Source organism: Oncorhynchus keta, chromosome 7 (assembly GCF_023373465.1).
Source record: "Oncorhynchus keta strain PuntledgeMale-10-30-2019 chromosome 7, Oket_V2, whole genome shotgun sequence".
In the NCBI taxonomy this organism is placed as follows: domain Eukaryota; kingdom Metazoa; phylum Chordata; class Actinopteri; order Salmoniformes; family Salmonidae; genus Oncorhynchus; species Oncorhynchus keta.
Window position 1 is genome coordinate 36936957 of NC_068427.1, and position 23899 is coordinate 36960855.

At 45.1% G+C, this 23899-nt stretch overlaps 1 protein-coding gene across 1 annotated transcript in view; it reads right to left on the minus strand.

The window, feature by feature from the left end:
- Positions 1–23899, minus strand: part of LOC118385853 (rho guanine nucleotide exchange factor 17-like) — a 72864-nt gene that overhangs the window by 17814 nt on the left and 31151 nt on the right. Inside the window, exons 3-4 of the mRNA XM_052521801.1 lie at positions 9045–10550; positions 8275–8789 (exon numbers count right to left, since the gene is read on the minus strand). Of these exons, the coding sequence (XP_052377761.1) occupies positions 8275–8789; positions 9045–10520 (1991 nt within the window). The 5' untranslated portion in view covers positions 10521–10550. The remainder of the gene's footprint in view (positions 1–8274; positions 8790–9044; positions 10551–23899) is intronic.

Consider the following 23899-nt stretch of genomic DNA (forward strand, 5'->3'; position numbering starts at 1 on the left):
CTGCCAGAGCCCGGACTTGAACCCGATCTAACATTTCTGGAGAGACCTGAAAATAGCTGTGTAGCGATGCTCCCCATCTAACTTGACAGAGCTTGAGAGGATCTGCAGAGAAGAAGGAAGAAACTCCCCAAATACAGGTGTGCCAAGCTTGTAGCATCATACCCAAGAGGACTCGAGGCTGTGATCGCTGTCAAAGGTGCTTCAACAATGTTCTGAGTAAAGGGTCTGAATATTTATGTAAATTTGATATTTAAGCATTTAATACATTTGCAAACATTTCTAAAAAACTGTTTTTGCTTTGTCATTATGTGGTATTGTGAGAGGAAAAATGTGATCTATTTTAGAATAAGGCTGTAACGTAACAAAATGTGGAAAAAGTCCAGGGGTCTGAATAATTCCGAATGCACTGTATAGCCATCATATATACTGTATATTCTAAATATATTAGTAGGCCTAATCAATCTCTCTATTCATGTTTAAATATTAATGTCCCTGTTAGGGGAAAATAGGACATTAAAACCATAAGGTGTGTATTTGTCATTAGGAAAGAGAGAGCCCAGAGCTTAAGCACACCCAAGAGCACTGTTCCAGAGCTTCCCATTAATAGATCCCTGCTCCACCATCCCATCAGGTCTATACTACAGTATAACACATGGGAATAGCATTGTAATTGCCTGGTGAAAAAGACATCAGACTAGCCACAGTTCGATAGCCATCATGATTGCAAGCCTGTATGGGACACTGAGGAGCGCTAACACAAAGACTTGTTTAGTGGAGTCGAGAGAGACTGAGATTGGTTAAAACTAGACCCTTGGAGTGCATGCATAGCATTAGAAAATTACACATTTTTAATGACCAACTTGATGCTATTAAAGGTCAAATTAAAACCTACTAAGAATATATTGTATGAACATACTGTATATTAGAACAAAATAGCCTACATGCATGTATTAAACCCCTTGGGAATAGCTACCTCAGATTCTAGCCATTCATAAGCAGCATGGGGATGAGAAACTATTAACATCCCTCTGTCGCCTGTCCTCTGTACTCTGTTTCCTGTCCTCTGTTCCCTGTCCCCCGTTTCCTGTCCTCTGTTCCCTGTCCCCGTTTCCTGTCCTCTGTTCCCTGTCCCCCGTCCTCTGTTCCCTGTCCCCCGTTTCCTGTCCTCTGTTCCCTGTCCCCCGTTTCCTGTCCTCTGTTCCCTGTCCCCCGTTTCCTGTCCTCTGTTCCCTGTCCCCCGTTTCCTGTCTCCTGTTCCCTGTCCCCCATTTCCTGTCCTCTGTTCCCTGTCCTCTGTCCCCTGTACTCTGTCCGCCGTTCCCTGTCCTCTGTCCCCTTTTCCCTGTCCTCTGTCCCCTGTCCTCTGTCTCCTGTTCCCTGTCCTCTGTCCCCTGTACTCTGTCTCCTGTACTCTGTCCGCCGTTCCCTGTCCTCTGTCCCCTGTACTCTGTCTCCTGTTCCCTGTACTCTGTCCCCTTTTCCCTGTCCTCTGTCCCCTGTACTCTGTCTCCTGTTCCCTGTCCTCTGTCCCCTGTACTCTGTCCGCCGTTCCCTGTCCTCTGTCCCCTGTACTCTGTCTCCTGTTCCCTGTCCTCTGTCCCCTGTACTCTGTCCGCCGTTCCCTGTCCTCTGTCCCCTGTACTCTGTCTCCTGTTCCCTGTCCTCTGTCCCCCGTTCCCTGTCCTCTGTCCCCTGTACTCTGTACCCCGTTCCCTGTCCTCTGTCCCCCGTTCCCTGTCCCCTGTACTCTGTTCCCTGTCCTCTGTCCCCTGTACTCTGTCCCCCGTTCCCTGTCCTCTGTCCCCTGTACTCTGTCCCCCGTTCCCTGTCCTCTGTCCCCTGTACTCTGTCTCCTGTTCCCTGTCCTCTGTCCCCTGTCCCCCGTTCCCTGTCCTCTGTCCCCTGTACTCTGTCCGCCGTCCCTGTCCTCTGTCCCCTGTACTCTGTCCCCCGTTCCCTGTCCCCTCTGTCCCCGTTCCCTGTCCTCTGTACTCTGTCCCCCGTTCCCTGTCCTCTGTCCCCTGTACTCTGCCCCCGTTCCCTGTCCTCTGTCCCCCGTTCCCTGTCCTCTGTACTCTGTCCCCCGTTCCCTGTCCTCTGTCCTCTGTACTCTGTCCCCCGTTCCCTGTCCTCTGTCCCCTGTACTCTGTCCCCCGTTCTCTGTCCTCTGTCCCCTGTACTCTGTCCCCCGTTCCCTGTCCTCTGTCCCCTGTACTCTGTCCCCCGTTCCCTGTCCCCTGTACTCTGTCCGCCGTTCCCTGTCCTCTGTCCTCTGTACTCTGTCCCCCATTCCCTGTCCTCTGTCCCCTGTACTCTGTCCCCCGTTCCCTGTCCTCTGTCCCCTGTACTCTGTCCTCCGTGTCCTCTGTACTCTGTCCCCCGTTCCCTGTCCTCTGTACTCTGTCCCCGTTCCCTGTCCTCTGTCCCCTGTACTTTGTCCCCCGTTCCCTGTCCTCTGTCCCCTGTACTCTGTCCCCCGTTCCCTGTCCTCTGTCCCCTGTACTCTGTCCCCCGTTCCCTGTCCTCCGTTCCCTGTCCTCTGTCCCCTGTACTCTGTCCCCCGTTCCCTGTCCTCTGTACTCTGTCCCCCGTCCCCTCTGTCCCCTGTACTCTGTCCCCCGTTCCCTGTCCTCTGTACTCTGTCCCCCATTCCCTGTCCTCTGTACTCTGTCCCCCGTTCCCTGTCCTCTGTCCCCTGTACTCTGTCCCCCGTTCCCTGTCCTCTGTCCCCTGTACTCTGTCCCCCGTTCCCTGTCCTCTGTCCCCTGTACTCTGTCCCCCGTTCCCTGTCCTCTGTACTCTGTCCCCCGTTCCCTGTCCTCTGTACTCTGTCCCCCGTTCCCTGTCCTCTGTCCTCTGTCCCCTGTACTCTGTCCCCCGTTCCCTGTCCTCTGTCCCCTGTACTCTGTCCCCCGTTCCCTGTCCTCTGTCCCCTGTACTCTGTCTCCTGTTCCCTGTCCTCTGTCCCCTGTCCCCCGTTCCCTGTCCTCTGTCCCCTGTACTCTGTCCCCCGTTCCCTGTCCTCTGTCCCCTGTACTCTGTCCCCCGTTCCCTGTCCCCTGTACTCTGTCCCCCGTTCCCTGTCCTCTGTACTCTGTCCCCCGTTCCCTGTCCTCTGTCCCCTGTACTCTGCCCCCGTTCCCTGTCCTCTGTCCCCCGTTCCCTGTCCTCTGTACTCTGTCCCCCGTTCCCTGTCCTCTGTCCTCTGTACTCTGTCCCCCGTTCCCTGTCCTCTGTCCCCTGTACTCTGTCCCCGTTCTCTGTCCTCTGTCCCCTGTACTCTGTCCCCGTTCCCTGTCCTCTGTCCCCTGTACTCTGTCCCCCGTTCCCTGTCCCCTGTACTCTGTCCTTCCCTGTCCTCTGTCCTCTGTACTCTGTCCCCCATTCCCTGTCCTCTGTCCCCTGTACTCTGTCCCCCGTTCCCTGTCCTCTGTCCCCTGTACTCTGTCCCCTGTCCTCTGTACTCTGTCCCCCGTTCCCTGTCCTCTGTACTCTGTCCCCCGTTCCCTGTCCTCTGTCCCCTGTACTTTGTCCCCCGTTCCCTGTCCTCTGTCCCCTGTACTCTGTCCCCCGTTCCCTGTCCTCTGTCCCCTGTACTCTGTCCCCCGTTCCCTGTCCTCCGTTCCCTGTCCTCTGTCCCCTGTACTCTGTCCCCCGTTCCCTGTCCTCTGTACTCTGTCCCCCGTTCCCTGTCCTCTGTCCCCTGTACTCTGTCCCCCGTTCCCTGTCCTCTGTACTCTGTCCCCCATTCCCTGTCCTCTGTACTCTGTCCCCCGTTCCCTGTCCTCTGTCCCCTGTACTCTGTCCCCCGTTCCCTGTCCTCTGTCCCCTGTACTCTGTCCCCCGTTCCCTGTCCTCTGTCCCCTGTACTCCCCCGTTCCCTGTCCTCTGTCTCTGTCCCCCGTTCCCTGTCCCTGTACTCTGTCCCCCTCCCTGTCCTCTGTCCTCTGTCCCCTGTACTCTGTCCCCCGTTCCCTGTCCTCTGTCCCCTGTACTCTGGCCCCTGTTCCCTGTCCTCTGTCCCCTGTTCCCTGTCCTCTGTCCCCTGTACTCTGTCCCCCGTTCCCTGTCCCCTGTACTCTGTCCCCCGTTCCCTGTCCTCTGTCCCCTGTACTCTGTCCCCCGTTCCCTGTCCTCTGTCCCCTGTACTCTGTCCCCCGTTCCCTGTCCTCTGTCCCCTGTACTCTGTCCCCGTTCCCTGTCCTCTGTACTCTGTCCCCCGTTCCCTGTCCTCTGTACTCTGTCCCCCGTTCCCTGTCCTCTGTACTCTGTCCCCCGTTCCTGTCCTCTGTACTCTGTCCCCCGTTCCCTGTCCTCTGTACTCTGTCCCCCATTCCCTGTCCTCTGTCCCCTGTACTCTGTCCCCCGTTCCCTGTCCTCTGTACTCTGTCCCCGTTTCCTGTCCTCTGTTCCTGTCCTCTGTCCCCTGTACTTTGTCCCCCGTTCCCTGTCCTTCGTTCCCTGTCCTTCATTCCCTGTCCTCTGTTCCCTGTCTTCTGTCCCCTCTCCTGTCCTCTGTCCCTGTACTCTGTCCCCGTTCCCTGTCCTCTGTACTCTGTCCCCGTTTCCTGTCCCCCGTTCCCTGTCCTCTGTCCCCTGTACTTTGTCCCCCGTTCCCTGTCCTTCGTTCCCTGTCCTTCATTCCCTGTCCTCTGTTCCCTGTCTTCTGTCCCCTCTCCTGTCCTCTGTCCCCTGTACTCTGTCCCCCGTTCCCTGTCCCTTGTTCCCTGTCCTCTGTTCCCTGTCTTCTGTCCCCTCTCATGTCCTCTGTCCCCTGGCACCTGTCCTCTGTCCTCAGGTCCCATGTCCGACGTGTGAGGAGTTTCATTTTTGAAAGTGTGTCACACAGTTTTCCTGTCTGGCGAAACTACCACCTGCAGTATATCGTCTGTGCTATCATGCAGCTCAGTCTACAGTCTTGTTTGATCCATCATAACCCCTAGCACTGTCTGACTCTGCAGACAGAGGTGACAGAAACAGTGATATATATGGGTGAGAGGTGACAGATACAGTGATATATATGGGTGAGAGGTGACAGATACAGTGATATCTATGGGTGAGAGGTGACAGACACAGTGATATATATGGGTGAGAGGTGACAGATACAGTGATATATATGGGTGAGAGGTGACAGATACAGGGATATCTATGGGTGAGAGGTGACAGACACAGTGATATATATGGGTGAGAGGTGACAGACACAGTGATATCTATGGGTGAGAGGTGACAGACACAGTGATATATATGGGTGAGAGGTGACAGACACAGTGATATATATGGGTGAGAGGTGACAGATACAGTGATATCTATGGGTGAGAGGTGACAGACACAGTGATATATATGGGTGAGAGGTGACAGACACAGTGATATATATGGGTGAGAGGTGACAGATACAGTGATATCTATGGGTGAGAGGTGACAGATACAGTGATATATATGGGTGAGAGGTGACAGACACAGTGATATCTATGGGTGAGAGGTGACAGATACAGTGATATCTATGGGTGAGAGGTGACAGACACAGTGATATATATGGGTGAGAGGTGACAGATACAGTGATATATATGGGTGAGAGGTGACAGATAGAGTGATATCTATGGGTGAGAGGTGACAGATACAGTGATATCTATGGGTGAGAGGTGACAGATACAGTGATATCTATGGGTGAGAGGTGACAGATACAGTGATATCTATGGGTGAGAGGTGACAGATACAGTGATATCTATGGGTGAGAGGTGACAGATTCAGTGATATCTATGGGTGACAGAAGGAGGCACAGTGGAGCAGCCTGACTGACTGTCAGGGAGGGAGCCATTTATGACACAGAAAATGAAGAATACAAGGCTATCCATTCCTCTCATGGTCACCACTGAAACTTACAATCCTATAACTCTTCTCTAGTATACTACACCTTGTCCTGAGCCTGTTATACACCATAAGAGACTACTACAGACATGTCTCAGAGAAAATCTTCACTGTGTCTAAAGGCCCACATAGACTGTACCATTTTAGCCATCCCAGACAAAATGTCCACGTCGTGGGCAAAAACGATTTTCTTATATCTTGGCTCGTTCTATGTGACAGGCTCTAGGTCTGCTGATTACGTACCAGTATGTGCGGTCGTAGGCTCTGAGAAAGTTCTGGCAGTGTCAGAAATGAGCTTTAATCATGTACTGTGTCTGGTGTCACGAGCTGATCCTGGTGACTGACCAATAAGAACACAGCTAGCTCTGGGTATGCATACAATAATATGAATAATGTGAATAGTCAGATTAATATAATAGTTTGATTTAAGGGTTTACATGCTTGGCAAGAAGAACGATTTCCGAAATAATATTGTTTACACATCTGAAATCCGGCAACTTTTGGGGATTTTGATAAATGCCCAAAATCGCAAATCCAAATAAACGTTCTACCACAACAAGCAGGTTTGGAAGCCTATTTGATTCTGATTTCGGACATATACAGTTTGTTAATGAAACTTATTTATAAGATGCAAACGTTCAGTTTTTCCGAACTCACTTCACTCGTACATAAGCACAGAGGAAGGATTGCGCTGCTAGTGCTGGCACATGCGCAGATCAAATACACCGCTGCAGTTGACGTAACCTAACATGCTGACCACACTGCTCGCGCTGCAAAATGAATGTACACATACATGTTATTCAATCATTTCATCCAAACTGCTGGCGTGCGTCAACGAGCGTAGCTAGGCACTAAAATAGAACGTGGTTCTATTTTTGACACTTGACGCGCTGCAAGTCCCGCCTCTCCTATCTCCTCATTGGTTTTTAGGACCATATACCCAAGTGGGTGATTGAAAGATGAACTGAGGTCCACACTCCTGTCCAGTTGGTGGTGGTAAGGCACCTTAAAGTTGGAGTAGAGGACCTTGTGCATTTCAGGTAAAATAACAACCCAATGTTTATATCCCAGGACAAATGAGGTAGCAACAGCAAGCTAGATATCTAAACTGCCATGAATGTTTCATGTGTTTCGACCTGTCCCCATATTAATATAGTTGGTTCAGAGTTCATTTTGATATTTCAACCTGCGTGTCCTGATCACGTCTGGTGTGGATAGACAAAATCAACATGTGTACAATGGAGCACGCGGACGCCTGGTCTAGTCAGTATGTAAATCAACGGAGCATACGTTGGCTGACAGAGCCTCACAAGCCAATCGCAGAATGTGACAACAGAACTGAAGCAAATCGTACAATCTGGCCAGGTTGATATCAAGATTTTAATTTGATAACATCGCACAGTGTGACACGTAATAATAGTAAAAGAGTGAATCTGATGTACAGTGTGGGAAGGCCTTGAGGCAGCACGTGTGAATGCTACATTGTCAGACTATGAACGATGCCAAATCAGGCTCTACATCTCTCCTTGATTTGCCGAACCACACCAGACTGGAGGCTTCATCTGTTTAGCAAACAGTATGCCTAAACCAGCTGCCACAGTGAGAGGGGGAGGAGGAGGGTGGCAGTGCCAACCTGAAGTGCCAACCAGCTGTCCTGTGACTGTGAGCCTTTGGAGCAGGCCTGGGTTAAAAATGTATTTGAAATCTTTCAAGTACTTTATCCATCCTTGTTGGAACTTCCCTGGCGCAATGGAACCAATGAATAGTCTCAAAAGTGCACAACCTATCCATCTGGCATTCCAGGCAGGCTCAAGACAAACACTCAAAGTATGTGAAAGATTACAATTCCTATTTGAACCCAGTTGGGTCTGCTATGGAGATGATGTGTCAGACTGGAGACGGGAGACCCTGGCACAGCCACAACGGTCTCCTCTGGTAGCCAATCCTGTTAACTGTAAAATCTGTTCATAATAAGCTGTGATAAATCAATAACAACACTAACACAAATGTCACCGTTGAAGAACCACTACAGCGCACGCCATTGGATCCAATTTTACCATCAAAGAGCAGAAGCGGGCTACAAGGCAAGCTTTTTGGCAAAAGCATGTGCATCCATCTTAAATGAAAACTAGCAGTAAATTAACTGGTAGATTTAGTGTTTAACATTCTAGTTTTCTTTTCTTGTTAATGATCTCTTTACATGGCTACGGTCCAATTGAAATTCAATTAGCTTTGGCTTTCATCTTAGTAAGCACATACAGTAGCTTCCACAAAGCAATAAGGCAAATTCAGTTAGATAAAAGCTTAATTACTGTAATGACTGAATCCCATTGATGATCCAATGAATGATGGGTCTCCCCCCAGGCCCTTCATTTTCAGCTTCACCTTTACCTTCACCTGCTCACTAACCTCTTCTTGATGAGGTCCAGGGCGGAGCCGATGAACCCATCCTTCATCTTGTAGATCTTGGCTCCATAGCTGGAGAGGTCAGTCCTGTCCAAGAGCAGGGCTGGGCAGCAGCTGGAGGGGCCCTCTGCATTCTCCTTGTGAGGAGGAGGGAAGGGGACCTGGGAGGCCCAAGGCACACTGAGCCCCACATTAGGCTTTCTGTCCTGGGCCTGGGTATGATACATGGTCCCCTTCCCCTGGGTCTTACTGGAGGGCTGGAGGGGAGAGCGGGGAGTAGGGCCTGTGCATATAGCTTTGTTAGAGACTGTAGTCTGAATGCTGGCTTTTAGCTGGGGAGTAGGGCCAGTGAAGATGGGAGAGGATGAGTGCAAAGTGCTGGCTGTGGGAGTCTCTCCACTGCCTCTCCTCTCCTCGCTCCCCCTCTCCTCCCTCTCTCCGCTACCTCTCCTCTCCCCGCTCCCCCTCTCCTCCCTCTCTCCGCTACCTCTCCTCTCCTCGCTCCCCCTCTCCTCCCTCTCTCCACTGCCTCTCCTCTCCTCGCTCCCCCTCTCCTCCCTCTCTCCACTGCCTCTCCTCTCCCCGCTCCCCCTCTCCTCCCTTTCTTCACTGCCCCTCCTCTCCTCGCTCCCCCTCTCCTCCCTCTCTCCACTGCCTCTCCTCTCCCCGCTCCCCCTCTCCTCCCTTTCTTCGCTGCCCCTCCTCTCCTCGCTCCCCCTCTCCTTTCTCTCTCCACTGCCTCTCCTCTCCCCGCTCCCCCTCTCCTCCCTCTCTTCACTGCCTCTCCTCTCTTCGCTCTCCCTCTCCTCCTCCTGAGAGGACTGAGAGTCTCGCCGTCCCAATGGGGCTGTCTGAGTCTTACAGTCTATGCCTGTCCTTGGGCTCTGGCTGCCTGTCCCTGGGCTCTGGCTGCCTGTCCTTGGGCTCTGGCTGCCTGTCCCTGGGCTCTGGCTGCCTGTCCCTGGGCTCTGGCTGCCTGTCCCTGGGCTCTGGCTGCCTGTACCAGTCTCTGGCGGTTGGTCTATAGTTATTACTGTAGTAGCATTACTCCTGCTCTCTGTCTGTCCACTCTCTCCCTCTCTCTGTCTCATCCTCTTAAACTCCTTGAAGGTAGGGATGTGCAGGCGGCCCATAGGGGGCCTCTTACGCTCGGCTATGAGCTCAGCACTACTTCCAGTGACAGAGATGGACTCGGTGGTGAAGGACATGGCCATGTCTGGGGTTTGAGGGGTCTCCAGGGAGGCATGGAGGGCCAGGTTTGGGGTGCTGTTCTGCCGGCGGAGCTGAAGGCGTCTCAGAACCTCCTGCTTGATTTCCTCAGGGCTGGTGAGGTGCCGGACATACAGAGGTCTCCCAACGTACCTCTGGTGGGGGGATGAGTCCCTCTCTGAGCACCCACTCAGGATGGGAGTGGTACTGCCTGGGGTTACCTGAGGTCGAAGAGGCTTCAGGGGTTCTGCTGCCGATCTGGCGCTTTGGAGGCGGAGCTTCTCCCTTAGCCCTTTCCTGCCATTGGTGGTAGTGTTCACCCCCCAATCATCTGTGCCGGGGAACAGCCACTGGGGGAAGAGGGGCAGCTCCTTCCTCCCCAACCCTCCCAGACCCCTCCCCAGGCGGGGGTGGGGGTGGGGGTAGAACGGCAGGCTCTCAGGACCGTAGCCCTGGGGCCCTGTCCCCTCCGAGGGCCCATCGTACCAGTGGCTGGTGGCAGTGCAGCGGAAGATGAACCCACTGTCCACACTGCCTCTGTAGGGGGCACAATAAGGGGAACAGTAGAGGCCTGGTTCAGACACAGAATTACTCCAGTTCAAGTTCTCCATGCTGCGGTAGAGTCTAGTTCCACAGCCTTTGTTCATGTTCCAACAGGGCCCTGGGTCCAGCCCCAGGCCTGACCCTGACCCTAACTCCAGCCCAGAGTCAGGACCCCTGGGTGGGTGCTGCACACTGTTGGTGGAGCAGTACCGGAGCCCCAGGTTAGTGAGTAATGCACTGCTGTTAGACCGTGGTATGAAGGGGCACTGGCCAGGGAAGGGCGGGTAGGGGGGTACGCTGTGGCCTCTGAAGCCAGAGAGGGGTTGGGGCAGGGGGAAGTCATTGAGGCTGAGGCAGGGCTCCAGATCCATGGTGAGACCAGTGGTGCAGGTGTAGCCCGCGAGGCCGTGGCCTTGGCCGGGGGAGCAGCCCGCTGAGGGGTAGTCACATGGTGGAGTGGCCTTCACGTCCGGCATGGCTGCAGTATGAGCCACCATAATTCAGAGAGAGGCTCCGGGAAACTGGCCCTAAAGGACAGAGATGAGACACACAGGGGAATGAGCTGGGAGATAGAGCACTGTCTGCAAACACACACACACACGCTTACGCACAAAAGCATGTGCACACACACACACACAGTCACAGACACACACAGACACACACAATGTCACAGTGCATCTATACGTTAGCTGTACCAAAACATTTCAGGAATTGAATTTGAAGGACAAACGCTGAGGGCAGTTGAGATAATCCTGGAAATGACAAATCCATTACATACAGTACATAAAGTACATACAGTACACACTGTACCTTCAGTATATACAGCACATACAGGGCAAACTGTACATACAGCTCATACAGTACATACTGTACCTTCAGTATATACAGTACACACAGTACATACAGTACACATAGTACATACAGTACACACAGTACATACAGTACACAGAGTACATACAGTACACACAGTACATACAGTACATGTCATGAATGAGATTAGCATTCTTTTAGATTACATTTTGATTTTAGCTCCATGGTTGAGCTTCTGTGAGATGTTTTAGCCATGTGACAATCAACCATCAAAGAAAATATGACAAATATTAGGACAATATGACACTAGGACAATTATACTAGGACAATATGACACTAGGACAATTATACTAGGACAATATGACACTAGAACAATTATACTAGGACAATATGACACTAGGACAATTATACTAGGACAATATGACACTAGGATAATTATACTAGGACAATATGACATTAGGACAATATGACACCAGGACAATTATACTAGGACAATTATACTAGAACAATATGACACTAGGACAATATGACATTAGGACAATATGACACTAGGACAATTATACAAGGACAATATGACACCAGGACAATTATATTAGGACAATATGACACTAGAACAATTATACTAGGACAATATGACACGAGGACAATTATACTAGGACAATTATACTAGGACAATATGACATTAGGACAATATGACACTAGGACAATTATACTAGGACAATATGACATTAGGACAATTATACTAGGACAATTATACAAGGACAATATGATACTAGGACAATATGACACTAGGACAATATGACACGAGGACAATATGACACTAGGACAATATGACACTAGAACAATTATACTAGGACAATATGACACTAGGACAATATGACACTAGGTCAATATGACACTAGGACAATTATACTAGGACAATATGACACTAGGACAATATGACACTAGGACAATATGACACTAGGACAATATGACACTAGAACAATTATACTAGGACAATATGACACTAGGACAATATGACACTAGGACAATATGACACTAGGACAATATGACACTAGGGCAATATGACACTAGGACAATATGACACTAGGACAATATGACACTAGGACAATATGACACTAGGACAATTATACTAGGACAATATGACACTAGGACAATATGACACTAGGACAATATGACACTAGGTCAATTATACTAGGACAATTATACAAGGACAATATGATACTAGGACAATAGGACACTAGGACAATATGACACTAGGAAAATATGACACTAGGACAATATGACAACTAGAACAATTATACTAGGACAATATGACACTAATACAATATGACACTAGGTCAATATGACACTAGGACAATATGACACTAATACAATATGACACTAGGACAATATGACACTAGGACAATATGACAACTAGAACAATTATACTAGGACAATATGACACTAGGACAATATGACACTAGGACAATATGACACTAGAACAATTATACTAGGACAATATGACACTAGGACAATATGACACTAGGACAATATGACACTAGAACAATTATACTAGGACAATATGACACTAGGACAATATGACACTAGGACAATATGACACTAGAACAATTATACTAGGACAATATGACACTAGGACAATATGACACTAGGACAATATGACACTAGAACAATATATACTAGGACAATATGACACTAGGACAATATGACACTAGGACAATATGACACTAGGACAATATGACAACTAGAACAATTATACTAGGACAATATGACACTAGGACAATATGACACTAGGACAATATGACACTAGAACAATTATACTAGGACAATATGACACTAGGACAATATGACACTAGGACAATTATACTAGGACAATATGACACTAGGACAATATGACACTAGGACAATATGACACTAGGACAATATGACACTAGAACAATTATACTAGGACAATATGACACTAGGACAATATGACACTAGGACAATATGACACTAGGACAATATGACACTAGGACAATATGACACTAGGACAATTATACTAGGACAATATGACACTAGGACAATATGACACTAGGACAATATGACACTAGGACAATATGACACTAGAACAATTATACTAGGACAATATGACACTAGGACAATATGACACTAGGACAATATGACACTAGGACAATATGACACTAGGGCAATATGACACTAGGACAATATGACACTAGGACAATATGACACTAGGACAATATGACACTAGGACAATTATACTAGGACAATATGACACTAGGACAATATGACACTAGGACAATATGACACTAGGACAATATGACACTAGGACAATTATACTAGGACAATATGACACTAGGACAATATGACACTAGGTCAATATGACACTAGGACAATATGACACTAGGACAATATGACACTAGGACAATTATACTAGGACAATATGACACTAGGACAATATGACACTAGGACAATATGACACTAGGACAATATGACACTAGGACAATATGACACTAGGACAATTATACTAGGACAATTATACAAGGACAATATGATACTAGGACAATATGACACTAGGACAATATGACACTAGGACAATATGACACTAGGACAATATGACAACTAGAACAATTATACTAGGACAATATGACACTAGGACAATATGACACTAGGTCAATATGACACTAGGACAATTATACTAGGACAATATGACACTAGGACAATATGACACTAGGACAATATGACACTAGGACAATATGACACTAGGACAATATGACACTAGGGCAATATGACACTAGGACAATATGACACTAGGACAATATGACACTAGGACAATATGACACTAGGACAATTATACTAGGACAATATGACACTAGGACAATATGACACTAGGACAATATGACACTAGGACAATATGACACTAGGACAATATGACACTAGGACAATTATACTAGGACAATATGACACTAGGACAATATGACACTAGGTCAATATGACACTAGGACAATATGACACTAGGACAATATGACACTAGGACAATTATACTAGGACAATATGACACTAGGACAATATGACACTAGGACAATATGACACTAGAACAATTCTACTAGGACAATATGACACTAGGACAATTATACTAGGACAATATGACATTAGGACAATTATACTAGGACAATATGACATTAGGACAATTATACTAGGACAATATGACATTAGGACAATTATACTAGGACAATTATACTAAGACAATTATACTAGGACAATATGACATTAGGACAATTATACTAGGACAATATGACATTAGGACAATTATACTAGGTCAATATGACACTAGGACAATATGACACTAGGACAATTATACTAGGACAATATGACATTAGGACAATTATACTAGGACAATTATACTAGGACAATATGACATTAGGACAATTATACTAGGTCAATATGACATTAGGACAATTATACTAGGACAATTATACTAGGACAATATGACATTAGGACAATTATACTAGGACAATATGACACTAGGACAATTATACTAGGTCAATATGACATTAGGACAATTATACTAGGTCAATATGACATTAGGACAATATGACACTAGGACAATTATACTAGGTCAATATGACATTAGGACAATTATACCAGGACAATTATACTAGGACAATTATACTAGGACAATTATACTAGGACAATATGACATTAGGACAATTATACTAGGTCAATATGACATTAGGACAATTATACTAGGACAATTATACTAGGACAATATGACATTAGGACAATTATACTAGGTCAATATGACATTAGGACAATATGAAACTAGGACAATTATACTAGGTCAATATGACATTAGGACAATATGACATTAGGACAATATGACATTAGGACAATATGACATTAGGACAATATGACATTAGGACAATTATACTAGGTCAATATGACATTAGGACAATATGACACTAGGACAATTATACTAGGTCAATATGACATTAGGACAATATGACACTAGGACAATTATACTAGGTCAATATGACATTAGGACAATATGACACTAGGACAATTATACTAGGTCAATTATACTAGGTCAATATGACATTAGGACAATTATACTAGGACAATATGACACTAGGACAATTATACTAGGACAATATGACACTAGGACAATATGACACTAGGACAATTATACTAGGTCAATATGACACTAGGACAATTATACTAGGACAATATGACATTAGGACAATTATACTAGGACAATATGATACTAGGACAATTATACTAGGACAATATGACACTAGGACAATATGACACTAGGACAATTATACTAGGTCAATATGACACTAGGACAATTATACTAGGACAATATGACACTAGGACAATTATACGAGGACAATATGACACTAGGACAATTATATTAGGTCAATATGACACTAGGACAATTATACTAGGACAATATGACATTAGGACAATTATACTAGGACAATATGACACTAGGACAATTATACTAGGTCAATATGACACTAGGACAATTATACTAGGACAATATGACACTAGGACAATTATACTAGGACAATATGACACTAGGACAATTATACTAGGACAATATGACACTAGAACAATTATACTAGGACAATATGACATTAGGACAATTATACTAGGACAATATGACACTAGGACAATTATACTAGGTCAATATGACACTAGGACAATTATACTAGGACAATATGACACTAGGACAATATGACATTAGGACAATATGACACTAGGACAATTATACTAGGACAATATGACACTAGGACAATTATACTCGGACAATATGACACTAGGACAATTATACTCGGGCAATATGACACTAGGACAATATGACACTAGGACAATATGACACTAGGACAATTATACGAGGACAATATGACACTAGGACAATTATACTAGGTCAATATGAGACTAGGACAATTATACTAGGACAATATGACACAAGGACAAAATGACATTAGGACAATATGACACTAGGACAATTATACTAGGACAATATGACACTAGGACAATATGACATTAGGACAATATGACACTAGGACAATTATACTAGGACAATATGACACTAGGACAATTATACTAGGACAATATGACACTAGGACAATATGACATTAGGACAATATGACATTAGAAAAAAAAAAAAAAAAAAAAAAAAATCCTCCCCACCCTCTCCGAGTTGGGCATCTCCGGCGCGAGCCCACGCTTGGATTGCGTCCTACCTGACAGGTCGCTCCTACCAGGTGGCGTGGCGAGAATCTGTCTCCTCACCACGCGCTCTCACCACTGGTGTCCCCCAGGGCTCTGTTCTAGGCCCTCTCCTATTCTCGCTATACACCAAGTCACTTGGCTCTGTCATAACCTCACATGGTCTCTCCTATCATTGCTATGCAGACGACACACAATTAATCTTCTCCTTTCCCCCTTCTGATGACCAGGTGGCGAATCGCATCTCTGCATGTCTGGCAGACATATCAGTGTGGATGACGGATCACCACCTCAAGCTGAACCTCGGCAAGACGGAGCTCCTCTTCCTCCCGGGAAGGACTGCCCGTTCCATGATCTCGCCATCACGGTTGACAACTCCATTGTGTCCTCCTCCCAGAGCGCTAAGAACCTTGGTGTGATCCTGGACAACACCCTGTCGTTCTCAACTAACATCAAGGCGGTGGCCCGTTCCTGTAGGTTCATGCTCTACAACATCCGCAGAGTACGACCCTGCCTCACACAGGAAGCGGCGCAGGTCCTAATCCAGGCACTTGTCATCTCCCGTCTGGATTACTGCAACTCGCTGTTGGCTGGGCTCCCTGCCTGTGCCATTAAACCCCTACAACTCATCCAGAACGCCGCAGCCCGTCTGGTGTTCAACCTTCCCAAGTTCTCTCACGTCACCCCGCTCCTCCGCTCTCTCCACTGCCTTCAGTTGAAGCTCGCATCCGCTACAAGACCATGGTGCTTGCCTACGGAGCTGTGAGGGGAACGGCACCTCAGTACCTCCAGGCTCTGATCAGGCCCTACACCCAAACAAGGGCACTGCGTTCATCCACCTCTGGCCTGCTCGCCTCCCTACCACTGAGGAAGTACAGTTCCCGCTCAGCCCAGTCAAAACTGTTCGCTGCTCTGGCCCCCAATGGTGGAACAAACTCCCTCACGACGCCAGGACAGCGGAGTCAATCACCACCTTCCGGAGACACCTGAAACCCCACCTCTTTAAGGAATACCTAGGATAGGATAAAGTAATCCTTCTCACCCCCTCCTTAAAAGATTTAGATGCACTATTGTAAAGTGGCTGTTCCACTGGATGTCATAAGGTGAATGCACCAATTTGTAAGTCGCTCTGGATAAGAGCGTCTGCTAAATGACTTAAATGTAAATGTAAATGTATGACACTAGGACAATATGACACTAGGACAATTATACTAGGACAATATGACACTAGAACAATTATACTAGGACAATATGACACTAGGACAATATGACACTAGGACAATTATACTAGGACAATATGACACTAGAGCAATTATACTAGGACAATATGACACTAGAACAATTATACTAGGACAATTATACGAGGACAATTATACGAGGACAATATGACATTAGGACAATTATACTAGGACAATTATACTAGGACAATATGACACTAGGACAATATGACACTAGGACAATTATACTAGGACAATATGACATTAGGACAATTATACTAGGACAATATGACACTAGGACAATATGACATTAGGACAATATGACACTAGGACAATTATACTAGGACAATATGACACTAGGACAATTATACTAGGATAATATGACACTAGGACAATTATACTAGGACAATATGACACAAGGACAAAATGACATCAGGACAATATGACACTAGGACAATTATACTAGGACAATATGACACTAGGACAATATGACATTAGGACAATATGACACTAGGACAATTATACTAGGACAATATGACACTAGGACAATTATACTAGGACAATATGACACTAGGACAATATGACATTAGGACAATATGACATTAGAAAAAAAAAAAAAAAAAAAAAAAAATCCTCCCCACCCTCTCCGAGTTGGGCATCTCCGGCGCGGCCCACGCTTGGATTGCGTCCTACCTGACAGGTCGCTCCTACCAGGTGGCGTGGCGAGAATCTGTCTCCTCACCACGCGCTCTCACCACTGGTGTCCCCCAGGGCTCTGTTCTAGGCCCTCTCCTATTCTCGCTATACACCAAGTCACTTGGCTCTGTCATAACCTCACATGGTCTCTCCTATCATTGCTATGCAGACGACACACAATTAATCTTCTCCTTTCCCCCTTCTGATGACCAGGTGGCGAATCGCATCTCTGCATGTCTGGCAGACATATCAGTGTGGATGACGGATCACCACCTCAAGCTGAACCTCGGCAAGACGGAGCTCCTCTTCCTCCCGGGGAAGGACTGCCCGTTCCATGATCTCGCCATCACGGTTGACAACTCCATTGTGTCCTCCTCCCAGAGCGCTAAGAACCTTGGTGTGATCCTGGACAACACCCTGTCGTTCTCAACTAACATCAAGGCGGTGGCCCGTTCCTGTAGGTTCATGCTCTACAACATCCGCAGAGTACGACCCTGCCTCACACAGGAAGCGGCGCAGGTCCTAATCCAGGCACTTGTCATCTCCCGTCTGGATTACTGCAACTCGCTGTTGGCTGGGCTCCCTGCCTGTGCCATTAAACCCCTACAACTCATCCAGAACGCCGCAGCCCGTCTGGTGTTCAACCTTCCCAAGTTCTCTCACGTCACCCCGCTCCTCCGCTCTCTCCACTGGCTTCAGTTGAAGCTCGCATCCGCTACAAGACCATGGTGCTTGCCTACGGAGCTGTGAGGGGAACGGCACCTCAGTACCTCCAGGCTCTGATCAGGCCCTACACCCAAACAAGGGCACTGCGTTCATCCACCTCTGGCCTGCTCGCCTCCCTACCACTGAGGAAGTACAGTTCCCGCTCAGCCCAGTCAAAACTGTTCGCTGCTCTGGCCCCCAATGGTGGAACAAACTCCTCACGACGCCAGGACAGCGGAGTCAATCACCACCTTCCGGAGACACCTGAAACCCCACCTCTTTAAGGAATACCTAGGATAGGATAAAGTAATCCTTCTCACCCCCCTCCTTAAAAGATTTAGATGCACTATTGTAAAGTGGCTGTTCCACTGGATGTCATAAGGTGAATGCACCAATTTGTAAGTCGCTCTGGATAAGAGCGTCTGCTAAATGACTTAAATGTAAATGTATGACACTAGGACAATATGACACTAGGACAATTATACTAGGACAATATGACACTAGAACAATTATACTAGGACAATATGACACTAGGACAATATGACACTAGGACAATTATACTAGGACAATATGACACTAGAGCAATTATACTAGGACAATATGACACTAGAACAATTATACTAGGACAATTATACGAGGACAATTATACGAGGACAATATGACATTAGGACAATTATACTAGGACAATTATACTAGGACAATATGACACTAGGACAATATGACACTAGGACAATTATACTAGGACAATATGACATTAGGACAATTATACTAGGACAATATGACACTAGGTCAATATGACACTAGGACAATATGACACTAGGACAATATGACACTAGGACAATTATACTAGGACAATATGACATTAGGACAATTATACTAGGACAATATGACACTAGGTCAATATGACACTAGGACAATATGACACTAGGACAATATGACACTAGAACAATCATACTAGGACAATATGGCACTAGGACAATATGACACTAGGACAATATGACACTAGGACAATATGGCACTAGGACAATATGACACTAGGACAATTTTACTAGGACAATATGACACTAGGACAATATGACACTAGAACAATCATACTAGGACAATATGACACTAGGACAATATGACACTAGGACAATTATACTAGGACAATATGACATTAGGACAATTATACTAGAACAATATGACACTAGGTCAATATGACACTAGGACAATATGACACTAGGACAATATGACACTAGGACAATTATACTAGGACAATATGACATTAGGACAATTATACTAGGTCAATATGACACTAGGACAATATGACACCAGGACAATATGACACTAGAACAATCATACTAGGACAATATGGCACTAGGACAATATGACACTAGGACAATATGACACTAGGACAATATGACACTAGGACAATATGGCACTAGGACAATATGACACTAGGACAATTATACTAGGACAATATGACACGAGGACAATATGACACTAGGACAATATGACACTAGAACAATCATACTAGGACAATGTGACATAGGACACTAGGACAATATGACACTAGGACAATATGACACTAGGACAATATGACACTAGGACAATTATACTAGGACAATATGACACTAGAACAATTATACTAGGACAATATGACACTAGGACAATTATACGAGGACAATATGACACTCGGACAATATGACACTAGGACAATATGACACTAGGACAATATGACATTAGGACAATTATACTAGGTCAATATGACATTAGGATAATTATACTAGGACAATATGACATTAGGACAATTATACTAGGTCAATATGACACTAGGACAATTATACTAGGACAATATGACACTAGGACAATATGACACTAGGACAATATGACACTAGGACAATATGACACTAGGACAATTATACTCGGACAATATGACACTAGGACAATTATACTCGGGCAATATGACACTAGGACAATATGACACTAGGACAATATGACACTAGGACAATTATACGAGGACAATATGACACTAGGACAATTATACTAGGTCAATATGAGACTAGGACAATTATACTAGGACAATATGACACTAGAACAATTATACTAGGACAATATGACACTAGGACAATTATACTAGTTCAATTACACTAAGACAATTAGACTAGGTCAATTATACTAGGACAATATGACACTAGGACAATATGACACTAGAACAATTATACTAGGACAATATGACACTAGAACAATTATACTAGGACAATATGACACTAGAACAATTATACTAGGACAATATGATACTAGGACAATATGACACTAGGTCAATATGACACTAGGACAATATGACACTAGGACAATTATACTCGGACAATATGACACTAGGACAATTATACTCGGGCAATATGACACTAGGACAATATGACACTAGGACAATATGACACTAGGACAATTATACTAGGACAATATGACACTAGAACAATTATACTAGGACAATATGCCACTAGAACAATTATACTAGACCGACTCTCTTCTCTGTATACATCAATGAGGTCGCTCTTGCTGCTGGTGAGTCCCTGATCCACCTCTACGCAGACGACACCATTCTGTATACTTCCGGTCCTTCTTTGGACACTGTGTTAACAACCCTCCAGGCAAGCTTCAATGCCATACAACTCTCCTTCCGTGGCTTCCAATTGCTCTTAGATACAAGTAAAACTAAATGCATGCTCTTCAACCGATCGCTACCTGCACCTACCCGCCTGTCCAACATCACTACTCTGGACGGCTCTGACTTAGAATACGTGGACAACTACAAATACTTAGGTGTCTGGTTAGGCTGTAAACTCTCCTTCCAGGCCCATATCAAACATCTCCAATCCAAAGTTAAATCTAGAATTGGCTTCCTATTTCGCAACAAAGCATCCTTCACTCATGCTGCCAAACATACCCTTGTAAAACTGACCATCCTACCAATCCTCAACTTTGGCGATGTCATTTACAAAATAGCCTCAATACCCTACTCAACAAATTGGATGCAGTCTATCACAGTGCAATCCGTTTTGTCACCAAAGCCCCATATACTACCCACCATTGCGACTTGTACGCTCTCGTTGGCTGGCCCTCGCTTCATACTCGTCGCCAAAGCCACTGGCTCCATGTCATCTGCAAGACCCTGCTAGGTAAAGTCCCCCCTTATCTCAGCTCGCTGGTCACCATAGCATCTCCCACCTGTAGCACACGCTCCAGCAGGTATATCTCTCTAGTCACCCCCAAAACCAATTCTTTCTTTGGCCGCCTCTCCTTCCAGTTCTCTGCTGCCAATGACTGGAACGAACTACAAAAATCTCTGAAACTGGAAACACTTATCTCCCTCACTAGCTTTAAGCACCAACTGTCAGAGCATCTTACTGCACCTGTACATAGCCCACCTATAATTTAGCCCAAACAACTACCTCTTTCCCAATTGTATTTAATTCATTTATTTATTTTGCTCCTTTGCACCCCATTATTTTTATTTCTACTTTGCACATTCTTCCATTGCAAAACTACCATTCCAGTGTTTTACTTGCTATATTGTATTTACTTTGCCACCATGGCCTTTTTTGCCTTTACCTCCCTTCTCACCTAATTTGCTCACATTGTATATAGACTTGTTTATACTGTATTATTGACTGTATGTTTGTTTTACTCCATGTGTAACTCTGTGTCGTTGTATCTGTCGAACTGTTTTGCTTTATCTTGGCCAGGTCGCAATTGTAAATGAGAACTTGTTCTCAACTTGCCTACCTGGTTAAATAAAAGTGAAATAAAATAAAATAACTAAATAAATACTCGGACAATATGACACTAGAACAATTATACTAGGACAACATGACACTAGAACAATTATACGAAGACAATATGACACTAGAACAATTATACCAGGACAATATGACATTAGGACAATATGACACCAGGACAATTATACTAGGACAATTATACTAGGACAATATGACACTAGAACAATTATACTAGGACAATATGACACTAGGACAATATGACACTAGGACAATATGACACTAGGACAATATGACACTAGGACAATTATACTAGGACAATATGACACTAGAACAATTATACTAGGACAATATGACATTAGGACAATATGACACTAGGACAATTATACTAGGACAATATGACACCAGAACAATATGACACTAGGACAATATGACACTAGGACAATTATACTAGGACAATATGACACTAGGACAATATGACACTAGAACAATTATACTAGGACAATATGACACTAGGACAATTATACTAGGACAATATGACACTTGGACAATATGACACTAGGACAATTATACTAGGACAATATGACACTAGAACAATTATACTAGGACAATATGACACTAGAACAATTATACTAGGACAATATGACACTAGGACAATTATACTAGGTCAATATGACACTAGAACAATTATACTCTGACAATATGACATTAGGACAATATGACACTAGGACAATTCTACTAGGACAATATGACATTAGGGCAATATGACACTAGGACAATTACCGGTATACTAGGACAATATGACACTAGGACAATATGACACTAGGACAATTATACTTGGACAATATGACACTAGGACAATTATACTAGGACAATTATACTAGGACAATATGACACTAGGACAATTATACTAGGACAATATGACACAAGGACAATATGACACTAGGACAATATGACACTTGGACAATATGACACTAGGACAATTATACTAGGACAATTATACTAGGACAATATGACACTAGGACAATATGACACTTGGACAATATGACACTAGGACAATATGGCACTAGGACAATATGGCACTAGGACAATATGACACTTGGACAATATGACACTAGGACAATTATACTAGGACAATATGACACTAGGACAATATGACACTTGGACAGTATTACACTTGGACAATATGACACTAGGACAATATGACACTTGGACAATATGACACTAGGACAATATGGCACTAGGACAATATGACACTAGGACGATTATACTAGGACAATATGACACTTGGACAATATGACACAAGGACAATATGACACTAGGACAATATGACACTTGGACAATATGACACTAGGACAATTATACTAGGACAATATGACACTAGGACAATATGACACTTGGACAATATGACACTAGGACAATGATACTAGGACAATATGACACTTGGACAATATGACA